This window comes from Giraffa tippelskirchi, chromosome 4, assembly GCF_054371585.1.
Source record: "Giraffa tippelskirchi isolate mGirTip1 chromosome 4, T2T-mGirTip1v1.2.pri, whole genome shotgun sequence".
Lineage (NCBI taxonomy): Eukaryota > Metazoa > Chordata > Mammalia > Artiodactyla > Giraffidae > Giraffa > Giraffa tippelskirchi.
The window spans coordinates 167,992,863-168,014,998 of record NC_137278.1 but is presented as its reverse complement, the minus strand read 5'-3'; the positions used below and the strand labels follow the sequence as shown (position 1 = coordinate 168,014,998).

At 43.8% G+C, this 22,136-nt stretch overlaps 1 protein-coding gene across 1 annotated transcript in view; it reads right to left on the bottom strand.

Annotated features, from left to right (window-relative positions):
- ABTB3 (ankyrin repeat and BTB domain containing 3) overlaps positions 1-22,136 on the bottom strand; it is a 462,092-nt gene that overhangs the window by 101,046 nt on the left and 338,910 nt on the right. Inside the window, exon 5 of the mRNA XM_081591335.1 lies at positions 14,853-15,057. Within this exon, the coding sequence (XP_081447461.1) occupies positions 14,853-15,057 (205 nt within the window). The remainder of the gene's footprint in view (positions 1-14,852; positions 15,058-22,136) is intronic.

Here is a 22,136-nt window from a genome sequence, read left to right as displayed (position 1 = left end):
AACTCCTATGGTCTTGATGCAGACAGGACCTTCTATGGGGCCAGACACCCTGCTGCAGCAGCTAGACAGCAGGACACAGGCAGGGTGGGAAGAGGACAGGTGGGGCAGCAGCTTTTTACCAACCCCTACAGAAATATTTCAGCATTTTAACAACTGGCTGAACATCTGCACTTCTGCCAACCAGCTGAAGGTCAGTCTGGCCTCTGGTCTATGGCATGTGCTTCCCCCCATGTATCTTGTGATTTCCTTTCTTGCAGCCTTTGCCAGCAGCTCCTCCCACCTAGAATGCTTGATCTCATCTGTCTTTCAAAGTCTGACTCAAAACCACCTTCCCTAAACCTCCCAGCAGTTTATCTGCATCTCCCTTCTGACCCTTGGCATTTTCTATCTTTGATGATAAATGAGCTGCTCAGGGTGGAGCCTAGACGTCTCTGGGCTTCCTCGCCTCCCCTCTCCCCCCCAGCATGGGGCCACTTCTGAGCCCTGTGAACTTGGACAAGTTGCTGATCCTTTCTGCCTCACTTTCCACATCTATGAACAGGGGATGATGATAACAATACCTCCCTCCTGGGGTTCTCATGAGGGATAAGTGAGTTAATTCATGCAAAGTGCTTATAATGGTGCCCAGCAAGCAGCTCTTCCCATTACTATGCTCAAAACAGACACTTGAGGGACTTCCTGGGTGGCTCAGTGATTGGGAGTCCACCTGCCAATGCAGAGGACATGGGTTCAATCCCTGGTCCAGGAAGATCCCACATGACATGGAGCAACTAAGCCCATGAGCCACAATTACTGAGCCCGTGCCCTGAAATAAGAGAAGCCACCACAACGAGAAGCTCATACACTACAATGAAGAATAGCACCCCACTCATCGCAGCTAGAGAAAGCCCTCAATAGTAACAAAGACCCAGAGCTGCAAAAAATAAATAATTTAATTAAATTAAAAAGAGGCACTGGATGTATGTTCAATGAATGAATGAAGAATGAACAACTGAATAAGAAGTCCATTAGTAAATAAAACAAGTAATTAAGAACATCGAAAAGTACAATAAGAAATGAAAAGCTCAAGCAGCACTGAGGTCAAGATTTAAGAGGCAGGGTCTGTATTTACATAGCCAGCTATTTGTTTCAGGAGGCTAACAATCTTCTCAAAGATTTTTTTTTAGCTATTCTCTAACCAGATGAAGTGATTTGATTATTATTATTCCACTTACATCAGTGATATTTACTGAAGCCTAAGCCAGGGAAAATATTAGCAGGAAAAGGGAAGAGGTGGGGGAAACATATTAAAACAAGAATGCTCCTGTTGGCCTTTAACCTTTCCAGGGAATCCTGTGCTCCCTGCTTTATGCCTGACATCCTGCCCATCCCAGTGGCAGGGCACTGGGTTAACAGAGCAAACTCTGGACTCAAGCTTCCTGCCTTTCCATCTCAGCTCTGCCCCAACTTGCTGTGTGACCCAAGCAAGCTGCACAATCTCTCTGAGTCTGAAGTTCCTCAGAAGAAGGCAGAGACTGTGATAGTGTAAGATAATGCTACTATGCTTTAGGATTCTAGTGAAGACCCAAAGACTAAGGCACTTAGTAGAGAGTCTGTGTGTGTGTTAGTCTCTCGGTTGTGTCTGACTCTTTGCGACCCGAGGGACTGTAGCCTGCCAGGCTCCTCTGTCCATGCAGATTCTCCAGGCAAGAATACTGGAGTGGGTTGCCATTTTCTTCTCCAGGTAGAGTCTAGTATGTTGTAAATACGTGGTGATATTTGTCGGTGATGATGATGATGATGGCTGCTTTGAAAAACTTTGCTCTAAGATGATCCAAACACAGAAATGAGAAAAATGCCTCCACAGTGGAGCTGGTCCCTACACTTCTTACTTTATTTCTTCAGGTGTGTGAGTCTCATGGACTGTTTTTCCTACAAGAGGGACACTATGTGCAATAAAACAAGTTTTATTGTTTTATTGTCTCTAGTTCAGTGACGTTTCTTGTGATGTTGGAAATGTCTCATCTCTGGGGATCCAATACAGCAACCACTAGCCATATCTAGTTATTGAGCATTTGAAAAGAGGTAAGTGGTCCTAAGGAACCAAAGCTGTAGTTTTACTCAATAGAAGTTCATTTAAACAGTTTCACATGGCTACTGGTTACCATATGGGACAGAGCAATGCTAGTTCCTTTATCTTTGTCATGAAGGTAAGGTTTTCCTTCCTTGTCCCATAAAATAAGGAGAAGCTGGTGTCAGACCAGACCAGATGGTTAACTGGGATTCAGAAAAGACTTGGATACCGAAATGAACAAGTGACATGCATGTGTTTGATCAGACTAATTCCCCATGTTGGGAGAGGGGACTGTTTTTAAACTTGAACCACCCAGCCTGTTACCTGTGGTCAGGAGCAATCACTCCCTCATTGGGTGGGAGAAAACTCCTGGGTAACAGTATAAGCTGTTGGACTAGCTCTGAGGGCTGGAGGCATTTAACAGCCCTAAAGCTGATGTGGTTTAGGATCTGCCCTGCTGCCTCTCCCTGGGGAGGGCACCTGTCAAACCCTGCCTCACCTTTCTCCTGCACACTTGTGGCTAATTTGTTATTTCTGAGCCTCTGTTGGCCACCTTGTTAATTGGATGATGATCATTATATTTGGATGCTCAGCACTTTCCCTTGGCTGCTGCTCCGAAGCCTGAGAGTTCTGCAGGCTGGCCACATCTGACCTCTGGAATCCATTCATTTTGGCAAATTGCAGAAGGATCTAGCACCTCCATGAATTAAGGGGAATTTGTCATTGTTGTTTAGTTGCTAAGTTGTGTCCAACTCTTTTGTAACCTCATGGACCATAGCCTGTGAGGTCCATTTGTCCATGGGATTTTTCAGACAAGAACACTGGAGTAGGTTGTCATTTCCCTCTTCAGGGGTTCTTCCTGACTCAGGGATCGAACTTGCATCTCCTACATTGGCACACGTATCCTTTACCACTGAGCCACCAAGGAAGCCCGTGAAGGGGAATGGAGGCCTTGAAAAGCTCAATCCGGTCCTCCAAACCTGGGAAATATTTCTTGGACACGTATTATGTCTTGAACTTTGCCAGAGAGATGAAAATCACCAAAAAAGGTTCACCTCTTGCCCTTTGTTGTTGTTCAGTTGCTAAGTTGTGTCTAACTCTTTGTGACCCCATGAACTGCAGCACATCAGGCTTCCCTGTCTTTCACTATCTCCCAGAGTTTGCCCAAACTCATGTTCATTGAGTCGGTGAGGCTATCTAACCATCTCATCCTCTGTTGCCCTCTTCTCCTCTTGCCCTCAATCTTTCCCCGCATCAGGGTCTTTCCCAATGAGTCAGCTCTTCGCATCAGGTGGCCAAAGTATTGGAGTTTATGAAACTTGAAATGGGGGTTGGAGGAGGTTGGGGGAATGAATGGCAAACACACAAATCCACAATATTGTTATTCACATGATGCTCTGTGGAGCGTCGGCACTACCCGGCAGCTTGTTAGAAATGAAGCACTTCAGGAACTTCCCTGGTGGTCCAGTGGTTAAGAATCTGCCTTCCAATGCAGGGGACACAGGTTCGATCCCTGACTGAACAACTAAGATAACATGGGCCACATGGCCACTAAGCTCCTGCCGAGCCTAGAGAAAGCCTGAGCTCCACAAGGAAGAGCCTGGGTGCGGCAGTGAAGACCTAGAGCAGCTAAAATTTTTTTTAAAAAAAGAAGCACTTCAGGCCCTACCCCAGACATAATGAATAGAATCTGTGTTTTAATGAGATCCCAGGGGATTCAAATGCACTTTAAAATTTGAGGAGCCCTTCTACAGTATACCTCTAGGCTATAAGCACTATTACAGTGAGACTAATAATGGCCATTGTCTATAAAGAACCTAATACATGCTGGATTTTAAGTGCTTTCTATATATTCACACATAATAGCTTCACACCAGCCCTCTGAAGCAGATTCTATGACAGCTCCCATTTCACAGATAACAAAACTGAGGCTCAGAATGGTTAAGCAGTTAAGTTAAGGTCACAGAGATAAGAAGTGTTAGAACCTAGATATAAACTCAGGCATTTTGGCTCCAGAATAAAAAATGTCCAGAGGTAAAATCAACGTGCTATGAAGGTCCTTAGCATTACCTAAAAAGCTTCCAAATGGCATTCCTACTAGCAGTGACTAGACTTAATTGTCTCACCTGTAGATGAAGGCATTTTTACCTCACAAGGTGGAGTGTAGGGATTCAATTAAACTCTGTAAGTAAAGTGGCTCACGTAGCACACGGCACAATAGTATGTGCTTACCAAGGAAACAGTGGAAACAGTGTCAGACTTTATTTTTTGGGGCTCCAAAATCACTGCAGATGGTGATTATAGCCATGAAATTAAAAGACGCTTACTCCTTGGAAGGAAAGTTATAACCAACCTAGATAGCATATTAAAAAGCAGAGACATTACTTTGCCAACAAAGATCCATCTTGTCAAGGCTATGGTTTTTCCAGTAGTCATGTATGGATGTGAGAGTTGGACGGTGAAGAAAGCTGAGCGCTGAAGAATTGATGTTTTTGAACTGTGGTGTTGGAGAAGACTCTTGAGAGTCCCTTGGACTGCAAGGAGATCCAATCAATCCATCCTAAAAGAGATCAGTCCTGGGTGTTCATTGGAAGGACTGATGTTGAAGCTGAAACTCCAATACTTTGGCCACCTGATGCAAAGAACTGACTCATTTAAAAGACCCTGATGCTGGGAAAGATTGAGGGCAGGAGAAGAAGGGGATGACAGATGATGAGATGGCTGGATGACGTCACCGACCTGATGGACATGAGTTTGGGTAAACTCCGGGAGTTGGTGATGGACAGGGAGGCCTGGTGTGCTGCGATTCACGGGATCGCAAAGAGTCGGACACATCTGAGTGACTGAACTGAACAGAACTGATCAAATGCTCATCACCTTTCTTTAGGCACCCTTATGCCTCCATCAAGGGAGACCTTATGAAGTATCAGATGTAGTCTGGTCTCTCACCTTCCTTCTCAGAATTCCTTCTAGCTCCTCACTTCTTATAGGAGAAAGTACTGATACCTTGGCGGTTCTCTCAACCTTCTTTCCTGTCTAATTTGTTGTTCCACCCAACAACTCTTCAGAACAAGGTCTTGTTTTCTGTTCTTTCACCTTCCTTTCCCCTACCCTGTGGTATGCATTCCATTCCCTTAACAGAGAGAGAGAGAGAGAGAGAGGGCTTCCTTCCCTCTAGCCACACAGCATTCATTTGATGTTTCTGATACTCTCAGACCTGCCCAGGGCTTCCCAGGTGGTGCTGGTGGTACGCTGGTGGTAAAGGACCCGCCTGCCAATGCAGGAGACATAAGAGATGTGGGTTCAATCTTTGGGTCAGCAAGATCCTCTGGAGAAGGGCATGGCAACCCACTTCAGTATTCTTGCCTAGAGAATCCCATGAAGAGAGGAGCCTGGAGGGCTACAGTCCATAGGGTTGTAAAGGGTCAGACACGACTGAGGTGACTTAGCATGCACATACATAGACTTGCCCATGTGTATAATTTATTTAACCTCACTGCACCTCAGTTTCCTCATCTGTGAAGTGGGGAGAGGTGAGGCCAGCTCCTGCCTCAAGGGGTATTCCAAGGATTGAATTAGTTAATAACATAAAGTATGTAGAGCAGGACCTGCCACATACTAAGTGCTGGTCAAAATCTCTTATAATATCTAAGAAGACATCAATCTGGATTAAGGAGGTAAATAATAACCCCTGGTCATTTATGGATCACCTCTTATGTGTCAGTGATTACTTTTGTGGATAGCTAGGGAAACAAGCCTGGAGCACGTGAGTAGTAGAGCCAGGGCCAATCAGAGGGCTGCCAGCTGGCAATGGCTACACGGCTCTCTGGGCCAAGAGCCAGAACATGTAGGTTTCAGACCCAGCTGTCTTCAGTTCTGCAAGCATTTATTGAGCACTTACTAAATGCTATCCACTGAGCTATGCCCTGGACACTCAGTGCATCCTCAGACAATAGGAAAGGACTTTTGGAGGAAGCGATGCCTAAAATGAATCTTGAAGGATGAAGTGAGATGAAGGAGCAGAGGAGACGGTGGTCCAAGAAGAGGGCAAAGCATGTGCAAAGGCACTGAGGCACTGCCTTTGCAAATCCACTGAAAATATGCTTATGACTCCAGACAAGTACACTCATCCCTCTGGGCCTCAGTTTTATCATCTTCAACATGAAGCGTGTTCAACATGCCTGTGCTCAGCTCTCTTGACTTTAAATTCCATATCCAAAGATGGGACAGTCCATTGGAAAATCATGCTTTTGAAGTCTATCTAGTGACATAGATCAACAAAACTGCATTTACTATCGGGTCCTTATTTTATGAAACAACCAAAAAACTTTTGCATATACACAGAAAACTAAGATTGGAAGAAAATTCTCTATAAGGTCTCAGTGCTTATTCCTGGATGCAGTGACTCAAAGTTTCTCCTTCAAAGTTTTTGTATATTTATATTTTATTTAATAAGTGTATTAGTTTTACATCCTGTAAACATTCATAAAGATTATAAAAAGATTCTAGAGATTAGGGATGAGGCTTTCAAATATTTCTTTCAAACCATAATCCATGCACAGCAAAACAGACTAGCAAAGACAAACACAGAGTGGGGACTGATGCCAAGAGTTCAAAGACTAGTTCTGCAGTGTTAGCTGCATGACTTTGGCAAGATTACCAACTCCAGTTAAGTTAATGTAACAACAACAAAAAAAAGTTTCAAGAAATACAGTTACCTTCCTCCAAACAAGGGACTCTATCTTTTTTATTCAATTTTACTTAATTTTTAAAAAAATGCAAGTTACAACCACAGCATAAGGAACTAGCAACTTTTTCAAAAAAGGGCTAAATAGTATTTTGAGCCTGGTAGGTCGTTCGGTCTCTGTCACAACTAACCACAAGTGCCAAAGAAGCTATAAATAATATGTAAACAAGTGAGTTTGGCTGTGTTCCAATAAAACTTTATAAAAACAGGCAGTGGGCCAAGCTTGGCCTGCAGGGTATCGTTTGCCAATCTCTGCACTGCATTGATTTAATGGCCCATTAATGGGCTGTAACCTGCAGTTTGAAAAATAGTGGGATTAGAGTTGCTTTTACCCTGGCCAGATGAAGTAAATTGCAGCAACACTCATGTCACACATAGATCATATTTTAAAACTTTGTTTCTTAAGGTAATTATTTAGAATTCAACATGCATTTTTTTCATTAGAACCATTTATACAATGGTTGGAATTGCAGACAAGCCCACAAATAGCCCTGCAGAAACCAGGTCTAAATACATGGTTCTCCCACTCTGGGTTGTCCCTATTCATCCATTGGTTCTGAATTTCTCCAGGACCCACTAGCAATGGGGGGACATTTTAGAGGACTTTTGTGCCAGATGTGATCACGGTGCTTAGGAAGATGAGAAAGTATCATTCTTCCTCTGGGAAAAGGCATCCTGCATTGCTGCTTAGAATGCCAGGAAAAAAATAGTCCTTTTGTCTCTTCCTTTTTGCTGTCGAGGTTCCTAGAGTGTCAGCCTAAGGAGTCCATATGTTGGGGAGTATTCCCTGCGGTGTGTAAGCCAATCAGTTGTGAGCTGTGTGGCTAATCATGGTCAAAAGTACTGAACTGTGCAAATGATCCACTTGTGTGTTATTTATTTTTAAAAAAGTAAAGTAGAAGAGTATAGTGACCCTCTGTCAAGCTTTTGGGTGCCTGAAACCACTGATGACCTCACTGTTTGCAGAATTTCCCATATCATAAGTTCATGGTTCAATAAGGTAGAAATTCATGTTCCCAGTTGCCCCTCCTGCTTTGTGCAGGGATGTGACCCAGGCTCCACTGATTTAGAAGCAAGTGGTGTGACATAAATGGAACATGACAAAGGAGGTAGCAGAGACATTTAGCTTTCAAGGGTAATGGTGACAGAGGTCCTGTTGGGAGTGACCATTGTCCAGCGTCAGTGATGGAAGGTCCAGTGTCTATGGCTGTGAGCAATCCTAGGGTGCAACGTGGCATTGTTCCATGTTGTGTGGCCTCAAAGCCTGTTTCTCCAGCTTCAATGCCCACCAGAAGTCTTCTTTTTTAAAAAAATATTTATTAGTTTGGCTGTGCCAGATCTTTGTTGCAGCATGTGAACTCTTAGTTGCAACATATGGGATCTAGTTCCCTGACCAGCGATTGAACCTGGGTCTCCTGCATTGGGAGTGCAGAGTCTTAGCCACTGGACTGGAAGGGAAGTCCCACACCAGAAGTCTTCTTAAGCTCTACTAAACATTTAGACTCATGGGACCATCATAGCCACTCTTGTCCTGCGTGACAACATCAGATGTTCCTTTTACTGGGAGGCCTTATAACAATTCACCCAGCCATCTCAGAGCTATCTTCTACCCAGGTGACACTCAGGTGCAAGAAGATAAGAGCCACTTGGGTGGTTGTGAGAATTGCCCTGATTTACAGCATCCCCTGTAACAACTCCACAGAAATAGCTTCCAAGGTCCTTGAAAGGGACATCACTATTATAGGGATCAGTGAATTCAAGGAAGCCCAAATCTCTGGATATTTACCAAGTATTTATAGTACTATAAGGCCAGATCTAATGTACCAATCTAGAGTCATTTTGACCATAAGCAATGTTGCTTAGTAACACAATTGATATTGCAAATTTTATCATGTTTCCAGGGCAACAGAGCTAGAGAATTAACCCAAGGTCAAATTGTCATGCAGGAAGGGGAAGGATTTGTTAACCCTCTGCTTACCCTGGGCCTCCCAGAGGTTTTCTTTCTGCTAAGCAGTTTCAACTTTTGCGACTAAACATTCCTGTTAGTAGCATTGCTTGTATCAAGGATACTCTCCTCACTTGTGTTCTGATATACATTCCTTGATAAGAAAGAATGGGGAAGAGTTACAATCAGAAGGCCAGAAATTTTGCATAACCATTGGAATATGTTGACATTTGGATATCACTTGTCATGTATTGATGTGTTGTGGTGATTTTCTGGTAAGGTTTCTTGGAAGATGTATTTGAATATTGTTAGCTTCAAATGTCTGTTGCTTGGTTAACTCTATTTCCTCAAGTGTAAATTCTTCCATTTGTTAAGACTGTTCTGTTTCTCCCATTCATTTTCCTCAAACAGTTGGTGATTGGAGGCTCATATTTGTGGTTGAGATTTCCCTGGTAGACACTCTGCCACATCTATTTGCACAGCTCAGCTTACAAGAGGGGCGAGAACTGCCACTGCCTGGGTGTAAATTTTGGTTGGTTTCCCCAAGAGACTGAGGTAGAGTAAAAGTACCTAATGCCTAGTCTTCTATGTGAAGCTGACCACTGTTCCTCTCAGGCATTACCAGCTAACCCAGGCAACAAAACACTCCTATTTATCCTCTTTTTAATGTTATGATGACAAATGACTGAAATCATTCATGTCCAAACACATCTAGGAATCACTAGTACTTCCAGTAATGATGTTGTTGTTGTTCAGTCACTAAGTCATGTCCAATTCATTGTGACCCCATGGACTGTAGCACACTTGGCATCTCTGTGCTTCACTATTTCCCAGAGTTTGCTCAAATTCATGTCCATTGAGTTGGTGATGCCATCCAACCATCTCATCCTCTATCGTCCCCTTCTCCTCCTGCCCTCAATCTTTCCCAGCATCAAGGTCTTTTCCAGTGAGTCAGCTCTTTGCACCAGGTAGCCAAAATATTGGCACTTCAGCTTCGGCGTAAGTGTTTCCAATGAATATTCAGGGTTGATTTCCCTAAGGATTGACTACTTTGATCTCTCTTCAGTCCAAGGGACTCTCAAGAGTCTTCTCCAGCACAACACTTTGAAAGCATCAATTCTTTGGTGCTCAGCCTTCTTTATGGTTTAGTTTTCACATCCGTACATGACTACTGGGAAAACCATACCTTTGACTATATGGACTTTGGTCGGCAAAGTGATGTCTCTGCTGTCTAGGTTTGTCATAGCTTTCCTTCTGAGGAGCAAGTGTCTCTTCCCGACCCAGGGATTGAACCCAGGTCTCCTGCATTGCAGGCAGATTATTCACCATCTGAGCCTCTAGGGAAGCCCCAGTAATGATGTAAGGCAGGAAAATCTTGTCATAGATTTAAGATGATTCTATTAAAAAATAGTAGTAGCCACATGTTACCCCTACCCTCAGAATTGAGGTGTTTACATTTATCATTACTGTTTGGGAAATAAATATAGCCTAATCATAATCTTACAAAATTTATCTGAGGTTGTTTTTTTGTTTTTTTTAACATAAAGTGAGAGATTTCAGAAGCTCAAAAAATAGTAGCCAAAGTTCTGGAACAACTTAAACTACAGAAATTTTATACTGGCACTGAGCTTCTTCAAAACCCCACAATGAAAAATGAAACTATTCAAAACAAATGTAGCAACTCGAAAGCTATGTTCACATGAAAGAAGAAAATGGTATATGGAGACCTAGTTCCAGACACTCCAGCCAAGAAAGGCTCTTCTGACAAGCAGAGATGGTTTGAGGCACAAAACAATCTTTATTTCAGTCAACAAATATGTCTCAGACTTTCTGCTGGGCATGGATGAAAAGCACACAATATTCAGCTCCTGTTCTTGAAGAGTCTATGATAAACATATAAGCACCGTAACCTTACTTGACTTTGCCAGCATAGATAGTGAAAGCAATGTTGTTTGATTTTGGGGAAAAGGAGACAGAAAGAAAGAGAAAAAAGCTCTAAATTAGGGTCCTACCTCCCACTGGAAATGTCTTGTTAGTAAGTTTTGGTATGAAGCAGCTGTAAACATTTGACTGAAAACAGAGCCCTCTCTCCTCTGAAGCCCTTCCCCGTGTGTTTTCAGATGCTAGTAAATACCAAGCTCTATTCTAGCTCAGAATGGGAAGAAACAGCTTTTTGTCTAGAAGGAATTGTACACAGGCTTCTTTAAGGATAATGACAATAGCATTTTAGAGCCAAAAAATAAAAAGAAGATGTATAATATCAGCTACTCTCTCAGGATAAGGGGAGCTCTCCTCCTACTAAGCATGGCACTGGATATCTTAGCTACAATATCTAACTTATGGCTTACACCAGTCCCAAGAGGCTGGTCTTATTCTCATTTTACAGTGGAGGAGAAGAGTTTCAGTAGGGGTGAGATGACTTGTTCAAGGTCCCAGAATTGGAAGAAGCAGAGCCGGGATCTGATTCCAAAAGTTGATCTGACTCCCAAATCCATATACTTTCCCGAAGATCAAAGCGAACAGAACTCAAAAAATGGTAAGTTCTTTCTGTTTTGTGTCATCCCCTGAAAGTTCAACCAAGGAGGAATGGAAATATTGACATAAATGACTCTGACAAACTATAGGACATGTTCTCTTTACAGGGCTCTCCCTCACAGCTCATTCCTCTTTAAAACTTGTCCCAGAAAGTTTGCAACCCTTAGATGGTCTCCCTAGATTAATAGTCACTTCAACTACACTCTGAATTCTGAAACTAGATTCCAGAAGGGAAGATGGAAACTATGTAACAGAAAATACAACGAGAGACATGCAACGGTGTGGAGTTGGGGACAGGGAGTAGTTCACACAATGAGATTTATATTTTAGAGTTTCAGTTTGGTGGCCATGAGGATGGAGCTGGTCAGAGAATACTAAGCTTCACACCCAGGGAGACCATTTAGAAATGAAATGCAGTGTCAGATGTGACTTAGCGACTGAACAACAATGACAGCAATAAAGGGAATGAGGGGCTGGACCATGCAGTGTGGCAGCAATCTGGGGAGGAAGGGTTAGAATAGCAGTCCCAAACTTTTTTGGAACCAGGGACTGGTTTCATGGAAGATGATTTTTCTACAGGCCAAGGGTGGGGGATAGTTTCAGGATGATTCTTGTAAGGAGCGTGCACCCTAGGTCCCTCACATGCACAGTTCACAGTAGGGTTTGTGTTCCTGTGAGAATCTACTGCTGCTGCTCACCTGACAAGAGGTGGAGCTCAGGCAGTAACGTGAACAATGAGGATATTCATCTGAGTAAATACTGATGAAGCTTCGTTCGCTTATCCACCACTCACCTCTTGCTGTACAACCCAGTTCCTAAAAGGCCATGAATGGGGGGGGCAGGGTTGGGGACCCCTGGATTAGAGGAATGGGAGATGGCACAGATATTGCCTCAGTAAGATCTACTGACTAGCTGGCTATAGGAAGGAGGGAAGGAAAGGAAGGGGTGTGGGGTGAGCCCCAGTTTTCTGACTGGTTTGACCAGGTTGATGGTGATATCATTCTTGGAGACTGGGGAGGAACAGTCAGTTTGAGGGGAAAGATGTTGGCCTTAGTTTTGAGGTGGTCATGAACACTCCTGATGGAAATGTTCCACAGGCAGCTGGATCAACGGATTTGTCCATTCTTTCATCCTACAAATAAGTATCGATTTTGTGATATATACCAGATGTTCAGTTTGGCAGTAGGTACAGAGCAACAACCAAAACAGATGTGTTCTGTGCCCTCACAAAGCTCACAGGCAATACACACACACACACACACACACACACACACACACACACACACACTTGCTGTGTTGGGCAGGAAAGAATAAGGTGTCCTGAGAAGATCCAGCCTGAGAGTGCGAGACTTGACAGTGAAACTGGAAGGCTTAGTTGGATAAGGTTCTGGTGCTCAGCGGTGGTGATGTCTAGCTGGAAATATGAGGGGGTCATCTACATAGAGGCAGGAATTGAAGAGTGTGCGGAGGAGATGAATCAGAGAAACTACCCCATTCTACAGGCAAAAGGGGTGGGGCTGAAGAACTAGATACCCCAAAGCTAAGACCAATGGCTTTCGTCCTCCCAGCCATCATGATTCATACTCAGAACACAAAGTCTTGGGGTGTCTGACAGGTTGTTTTCTGCCTGGGGACCATATGCATGTTGCCACCTCTCCACTTTGGGGTATGTTTGGCACATGAAAATATACACAGGGCACCACTGATTTGGCCTGGATAGTGGCAGACATGACTAATCCCCTGATTAAGTTAATTCCAGACTGGCTTGGAATATTGATGCTAACTTGGGATTCTTAAAAAAAAGGAGGCAATTTTTGTCTTACCCATGCTCCATCCTCTTCTTTAACTGAAAGCCAAGAGACATGGTTTAGGAGCCCAGTTAAATCCAATCCATTCTGGCAGAATCAGAGCATCCAATGAACATTTCAAACCCACTTGGAATCATTTAATAGAGAAGAAGTGCATTTAGCCTAAACTGGGAGCTGCTCAGCTATGTGTGGTAAGATCTCCAACAACATTTACAAAAGGGAACATTTATTAAGCATTTACTACATGGTGGGCACTGTTCAATGCATTCAGTCTTCAAATAGCCCTACGAAGGATTTATTTTTATTTTATAGATTTTATAGATGAAGAGATTGAGGCACAGGGAGGTTAAAGGCACTTTTCCAAGATATCCTGGCTTTTAATTGGAAGAGCCTGGATTCGAACCTACAAGTCTGGATCACAGAGCCAGCTCTTTTAACCACTCAATAAACAGGGTCACTACTGTAGTAGTTACAGTGAACAAGCCTGTGTACATTGGAGGATTGGCCTGATTTGTGAGATGCTGGGGGAGATGAGGGGCTTCCTGGGTGGCTCAGTGGGTAAAGAATCTGCCTGCAATGTGGGAGATGCAGGCAGACGTGTGTTTGATCCCCTGGTTGGAAAGATCCCTTGGAGGAGGGCATGACAGCTCTCTTTAGTATTCTTGCCTGAAGAATCCCATGGACAGAGGAGCCTGGTGGGCCACAGTCCATGGCGTCGCAAAGAGTCGGACACGAATGAAGCGACTGAGCACCCATGCATAGGGGAGATGAGCTTTGTGGACCTGTCCCCACGGGAAGAGGGGACGCCTCCAGGTAGCCTTCTGGACTGATGGCAGTTTGGATGCCTTGCCTCTGACAGGGTGAAACCATCCTCACAAAATCCTGGGGTTTTCTAGGCAGAAGGGAACCTGGAAACCACTTGGTGTTGCTGCTGGTTTATAGACGGGGAGGTTGAGGTACAGGGGAGTGGACGGATGGTGCTGAGGAGCAGCAGAAGCTGGGTCAGAGGGAGCGTCCTCTTCCAGGAAGCCCTCCCTTCCTTCTCTGCCATGAGGATTCTGCCTCATGGGACCTGCTATGCTGTCCCCTGTGCACCCAAGAAGACCACTTCTGGTTGAGCAGGTGTTACAGTTTCCCCCTCAAGTCCCCAGGACAGCCAGGATGAAATGAAGACAGACATCTCCCACCCATAGGGCTGGCATCCCCCAAAGCTTCCTTCACAAGGAAGCCCCCGGCACTGCAGAAACCCTCATCTCTCCGGAATTTGAAGACCCACTCTTCTGACCCAGGCCACTTTTATCCCAAATTGGACCAGCCCTATGCAAACCCATTTCAAAGATCCCACTCAGGTCTCAGGGCTTCCCAGGTGGAGCTGGTGGTAAAGAACCCGCCTACCATTGCTGGAGACATAAGAGATGTTGGTTCAATCCCTGGGTCAGAAAGATCCCCTGGAGGAGGGCATGGCAATCCACTCCAGTATTTTTGCCTGGAGAATCCCCAGGGACAGAGGAGCTTGGTGGGCTACAGTCCATGGGGTCGCAAAGAGTTAGACACGACTGAAGCAACTTAGCACGCACCTAGATCTCAGATACTCCTCGGGGCACAAGATTCAACCTCCAGTGAGTTTCTGGAAACTGGGCAGCTCTGGCCCCTCCCCAGCCCCACCCTTGCACCACCTCAGAGGCAATACCCATCCACCACAAAGTGGTGTTGGCCCGAAGGGAGCTTCTCTCTCTGGCCATCCAAAGCCAACACATGTCTTACCTTTCCACCTGGAGGTTGACTTTGGAGGGCTCCACGTTGGGATTTTCCCATTCCATTTGTGGGCAGTGCATGAAATAGCAAAGGGTATACAGGGCCTCGGGCTCCCAGTAGAGTGCCCCCTGCTTGTGGTGCAGGGGGGTGCCGTTGCCATGGTGCTTGGCATTGAGGGGCTGCAGGTGATGCATTGCTCGGGACACCAGGTCACCTGTGGAGAGAAGTAAGATTTCAGATCCTTCAGGCAGCCAAGACTCACGGAGAAGAGGTGCAGAGCTTCTCATCTCGAGATTCCCTCATTCAATGGAAATGGTCTCAACGGGCAGAGAGGGAAGCGTTTGTTCATCCACCACACGCCTGTCAATGGCTTATCAGGTTTGGGGTGCTGCTTCAAGCACAGCGGGCTGCTACGATAATGCCAGTCCTGCCCTTCGGAACCCACAATTTCTAACAAGGCACAGAAAGCCCTTTGTACGTGTCTACTTCCAGCCTTCTTCATCTGGGACACACCCTCTGTCACATCCTCTGCTGTAACCAGTACTGCATCCCTTGCAATCACAAGAATGGGCTATACTGTTTCTTTCCTCTGAGCCTGGGCATAAACTGTTATTCCCTCTATCCAGAACATTCTCTCTCTCCTCTTTTCCAGGCTAACTCCTGCTGACCATCCAGGTGTCGGCTTATATACTATATTCCAGGACACCATTCTGGAATTTCCCCCACTCCCCTGTGTCAGATGCCACACTGTACTTTCTCTGTTACAGCACTTAGTGCACTGTGACACAGTATTCTTTCTGTCCATCATTCCCAATGATAGCAACTCCGTCCAAAATGACACCTATTATGTGATAGTACAGTTAGAGCACTTTAATTCATTGAATTCTCATACCACCCTATAAAGCAGGTACCTTTACAAACCCATTTTACAGATGAGGACACAGAGGCCCAAAGAGGTGAAATAACTTCTCAGCAGGGCAGAGCCACAAAGAGCAGAAGGAGGATTTGAACCCCAGCACTCTGGCTCCAGAATCTGTGCACTTAACCATGCTCCTTGAGGGGCATGTTTTACTGTTCTCAGCACTGGCAAACTGAGAACACTCTGGCCTTTCTCATGCTTTCTTAGAAGAAAACTAGCTTTCTCCTTCATCAAACCAAACCTGCATGCTCCCAGGTTGGCCGTAGAGAGAATATCTTCTTAGGGGAGACTGGCTGGGCCTGAAGCTCTGACTTTCCTTGACTAAGGTTGTGTTTCTCAAATGTGGGTTGCTTGTAAGCAACCTTCAGGAATGTCGTTGTAGCCAAGCACCACCTGTATCACTATTTACTTAATCTTTGGTGGACTCATTTTATTTTTTGAATACATATATCTAAAAAAGAAACATTATGTCACTGCCATAAATGGGAAATCAGTATCCCTTGCTGTAAACAGAAGGTCACTGTGAAAGTTAATTCAATAAAAATAGTGTAATTAATTTATACCTGAATTCTGGTCCTGTTTTCTTTTGTTACAAAGAGCAAGTGAAAGAGTTGTTAGGGGCTCACATCAAGTGGAGCCTTTCCTTTGAAAGCAATTAGAATGAAAATAGAATTGAAAAGCGTCACTCCCATGACCAGTGTTATCTAAGGCACTGCTCCTGTCCCTCTGGAAATCATCTCTTGCATAGTGAATTTTGTGTGTCAACTGGGCTAGGCTATGGTGCCCGGTTGGCTAGTTAAACACTAGTCTAAATGTTGCTGTGATGCTCTTTCTTTTTTTTAGTTTTTTTAACTTATTTAAATATATATTTTTAAATTTTTTAATATTGTGTTGGTTTCTGCCATACAGCAATGCAAATCAGCTGTAATTATACATATATCCCCTCCCTCCCAATCCTCCCTCCTCTCCCCCCATCCTGTCCCTCCAAGTCATCACAGAGAGCCAGACTGGGCCCTCTCGTGCTACATAACAAATTCTCACCAGCTATTCATCTTACATTTGATAGTGTATGTATGTTGATGCTACTTTCTCCATTCATCCCACTCTCTCCCTCTCAAACTGTGGTCCATTCTCTACATCTGCATCTCCATTTCTCCCCTGCAAATAGGTTCATTAATATCCTTTTTCTAGATTCCATATATATGCATTAATATACTATATTTGTTTTTCTCTTTCTGACTTACTTGTGAAGCTATTTTTTACATGTGATTAACATTTATATCAGTATATTGTGAGTAAAGCAGATTACCCTCCAGAATGTGGGTGGGCCTCATCCAATCAGTTGAAGGGAAAAAATAGAGGAGAAAAGAGAGAGGCCCTTGAATAAGAAGGCATTCTGTCTTCGGACTCATGACTGAGACATTAACTCCTTCTAGAATTTAACCCTCCCTCTCCAACCTAGCTCCTTGTGGGGGTCAGGGACTGTCTCCCCCATTCCCAGCCTCTCATTACCCAGCTGAACCCAAGCCTCAGAGTCCACCAGTTCTCTGCCATCCCGCTGTACCTTTTCATAAGACACTTGTACCTAAAATCCAAACTTAGGGAAGTGAGGCTCAGTAAAAGGCAGGAGTTTCTCCTCTAAAGGCCCAAGGCCTGCCTTCAGGTTCCCATTTATTGTCTGAGGGAGAGGCTACTTCCTCAAAAGAAGATTGACAAGAGGACTATTCACCCCCTTTGTGGGAGCCGGACTATGGAGATGAGATCTCAGCTGAGGGTGAAAACGGCAAATACTCCCCTTTCTCTTCCATGTCCATGGCAGACATGCTTAATCAATCACAGAACTCTTATCCACTGAGTGGAGATGCAGCCTTCAAGTCCTTCTTGAGACAAAAGTCCAAGTGGTCACTATTTACTCTGATTGTCAAAGGAAAGAAAACTTCCACATTGCCAGAGTCCTAAGGTGTCATCAAGACGACCTAACCAAAGTACAATCCACTAAGCTTAATATCTGGACAGTGATGCAGGGGTTAAACAGACGGTAGTGAGGGGTTAAACTTCCCTACACCCCTCTGCCTTCTACTAAGCCTTAACCTAGAGTCTGACCCTCCTTCTCTCCATTTCCCACAGCAGGAGAATATATGCAAGAAACTCAAAAAAGAATCAGAGAAGGAAATTCTCTTTTAGGGGTAGGTGGGAGGGGAAGATCTTAAGGGGACCTGTAGATGGAAAACGTGGAGTCCCATGACTCTATGTGACAACAGTCCAGTTGTTGTTCATTGAGCATCTACTCTGTGCCAGGCACTGTGAAAAAGCACCTCACATGCATTGTCTCTAGTCCTCACAAGGCTCTATAGGGTACTAGACCATTCACGTATGAGCTAAATCAAATCCCTTATGATTATACAGTGGAAGTGACACATAGATTTAAGGGAATAGATCTGATAGACAGAGTGCCTGATGAACTATGGACGGAGGTTCATGACATTGTACAGAAGGCAGTGATCAAGACCATCCCCAGGAAAAAGAAATGCAAAAAGGCAAATGGTTGTCTGAGGAGGCCTTACAAACAGCTATGAAAAGAAGAGACGCAAAAGGCAAAGGAGAAAAGGAAAGATACACCTATTTGAATGCAGAGTTCTAAAGAATAGCAAGGAGAGAAAAGAAAGCCTTCCTCAGGGATCAGTGCAAAGAAATAGAGGAAAACAATAAAATGGGGAAGACTAGAGATCTCTTCAAGAAAATTAGAGATACCAAGGGAAATTTTCATGCAAAGATGGGCTCAATAAAGGACAGAAATAGTATGGACCTAACAGAAGCAGAAGATATTAAGAAGAGGTGGCAAGAATACACAGAAGAACTATACAAAAAAGATCTTCATGACCCAGATAATCATGATGGTGTGATCACTCACCTAGAGCCAGACATCCTGGAATGCGAAGTCAAGTGGGCCTTAGGAAGCATCACTAAGAACAAAGCTAGTGGAGGCGATGGAATTCCAGTTGAGCTATTTCAAATACTAAAAGATGATGCTGTGAAAGTGCTGCACTCAATATGCCAGCAAATTTGGTAAATGCAGCAGTGGCCACAGGATTGGAAAAGGTCATGCAGGTCAGGAAGCAACAGTTAGAACTGAACATGGAACAACAGGCTGGTTCCAAACTGGGAAAGGAGTATGTCAAGGCTGTATATTGTCACCCTGCTTATTTAACTTATATGCAGAGTACATCATGAGAAATGCTGGACTGGATGAAGCACAAGCTAGAATCAAGACTGCTGGGAGAAATATCAATAACCTCAGATATGCAGATGACACCACCCTTATGGCAGAAAGTGAAGAACTAAAGAGCTTCTTGATGAAAGTGAAAGAAGAGAGTGAAAAAGTTGGCTTAAAACTCAATGTTCAGAAAACTAAGACCATGGCATCTGGTCCCATCACTTCATGGCAAATAGATGGAGAAACAGTGGAAACAGTGACTTTATTTTCTTGGGCTCCAAAATCACTGCAGATGGTGATTGCAGCCACGAAATTAAAAGACGCTTGCTCTTTGGAAGAAAAGCTATGACCAACGTAGACAGCATATTAAAAAGCAGAGGCATTAGTTTGCCAACAAAGGTCCGTCTAGTCAAAGCTATGGTTTTTCCAGTAGTCATGTGTGGATGTGAGAGTTGGACTACAAAGAAAGCTGAGCTCTGAAGAATTGATGTTTTTGAACTGTGGCATTGGAGAAGACTCTTGAGAGTCCCTTGGACTCCAAGGAGATCCAACCAGTCCATCCTAAAGGAAATCAGTCCTGAATATTCACCGGAAGGACTGATGCTGAAGCTGAAACTCCAATACTTTGGCCACATGATGCAATGAACGGACTCATTTGAAAAGACCCTGATGCTGGGAAAGATGAAGGCAGGAGGAGAAGGGGATGACAGAGAATGAGATGGTTGGATGGCATCACCGACTCAATGGACATGAGTTTGGGTAAACTCTGGAAATTGGTGATGGACAAGGAGGCCTGGCGTGCTGCAGTCCATGGGGTTGCAAATAGTCGAAGACGACTGAGCAACTGAACTGAACTACATTATTTTAGCTTTACAGCAGTGATCTGCAAGTGGGGTGATTTTGCCTCCCAGGGGACATTTGGCAATATCTGGAGACATTTCTTGTGTCACATCCTGGGGACTGTTACTGTACCTAGTGGGTAGAGGCTAGAGATGTTGCTAAACATCCTATAATATACAAATCAGTCCCCAGAAGAAAGAGTTTTGCCCAAGAGTCAATAATGCCCTGGTTCAGAAATCCTGTTTTACAGATAGGAAACCAAGTCTCAAGGTCACAAGGAAGAGACAAGATTCTAAACCTGGGTCTGCCTGCTTCTAATGTCTGTGCTTGTCACCCTACACTGATCTAAGTCCTTTTTACAGAGACAGCACACTGCAGCCATGGCCAGCTCCAAGTCCATGATGGGGCAATTTGGCATTGTGTAGCTAAGGTGTTAACGAATGCTCCCTTCCTTTGATTCAGTAATTCCATTTCTGGGACTCTGTCCCAAGGTTGGAATCCAAAATGCAGCAAAATCTTCATGCACAAAGATTTTTACCCAAAACCTTATTTACAGAATCTAAAATTTGACAAAGAAACAAATGTTTGAAAATCAGAGCATGGTTAAATAAACTTTGGTATGTGATAAAACTTATGCAGTTACTAAAAATGTTTACAGAGAGCTGCAATAAATGAAAAAAAATCTTTGTGTTAAAATGGTAAGTGGCAAAAAAAGTGAAATTCAAAATTGCTTACAGAGTGATCAGGATTATGTTATTAAAAATATGCACTGACTAAATAACAGGGGGAAAAAAGCAAAATGTTGACCAAGGATTTCTCTGCCTTAGAGGGATTGTGGGTGACATTGCCTTCCAACTTTTCTGTTATTTCTGAATTTTGAATTATGGCATGTGCTTCTTGGTGTTATCAGAATAATAAGCTTAGTGAGGTGGTGTTTACTTTCTAGTACCTCCTATCTAGGGCCAGGTTGGGGTACATTCATCTTTCCCCCTGTCTTTCTTGAAAGCGGTCATAAAAAAGCTCAAAATAAGAAAAATCAAAATCGGGTGGAGATGAGAAGAGGATCCATGTTTTGGGGACACACGTCACCCCTCCAGGTCCCCAAGACCCTGGGAAGGCTTGGGTTTTGGTTGGACTAACCATGTCCTCAGAGCATCATTCAGTTCGCCCTGCACATCTAGGCTCCCCACTCTTTCTCTTGTTGTTTTCTCACCTTACAGGACCCTCCCCTTCATCTTCTCAACTACTGAAAACTTTCAAGGCTGTGATCAAATGCCACTTCTTCCAGGGAGCCCTCCAGGATGCTCCCAGTCAGAATCAATTGCCCTTTACTCTGTGTACCTACAACACCTGATGATAAAGTCTAACATGCTATTTGTTTAATTCAGACATGCTTTAAATGCCCATACATCTGCTTTCCCTATTGAGCTTAATGGGCAGAGACATGACTCATTCATTGCCCTGTTCTTGGAGGAGCAGTGTGTTTGGTGGTTAGGGACAAGCTTTCTGGAGTCAGACTCTCTGAGTCTGAGTCTCCAACCTGCCACTGACCAGCTGCATGATCTTGGGTGAGTTAATGTCTCTCTGTTTGGGGATAATTATGTCCTTTGTGAACTTGTTATGTGGATTAAACTGATAACATGTATAAAGCACCTAGCATTGGTTTCTTCATTTGGAAAATGGAGATAATAATAGTACCTAATGAAGCAATCATATAAATCACTTAAAGCACTTGAAATAGGGTTGGGCACATTATAAATGTATAATAAGTATTCAGCATATATCTTTTACTTTGTATTGTCACCACCATCATCATCTTCATCATTAGCACCATTTTTTCCATCATCATGACCACCATTATCATCTTCATCATCATAACTATCTACATCACCATCAGTATCATCATCGTCATCAGCCCAGTCTCTGGATCACAGGCCTAAAGGATGACTCTGATGAGGGCTGGCCATGGGAGATGAAATTGGCATGAGGATTCTACAATCACTAGCTCCACTTCAAATCCCACTCTGTGTATGTGCTATCTGCTGCTTCCCCGTCAGCTTCATTCATGAACCCAAAGCAACAAACCCACTTGTCACTAGCTACACTGAGTTTCGGTGGCTAGAGTTTGGTTCGAGGAACCTACTTGAGAATCTGCTTATAACCAGGTTTCCCAAATGTCAGTCATTTGAGAATCAGTATCATGAATTCTCACATATCTGTGTGCTGCAGGTCCAATTTATTTACTTAATATTTTTAAATTGGCTCATTCTTTCACACAATACACTCATTGAAAAAGGAAACTTTATATCAGTGCCATAAA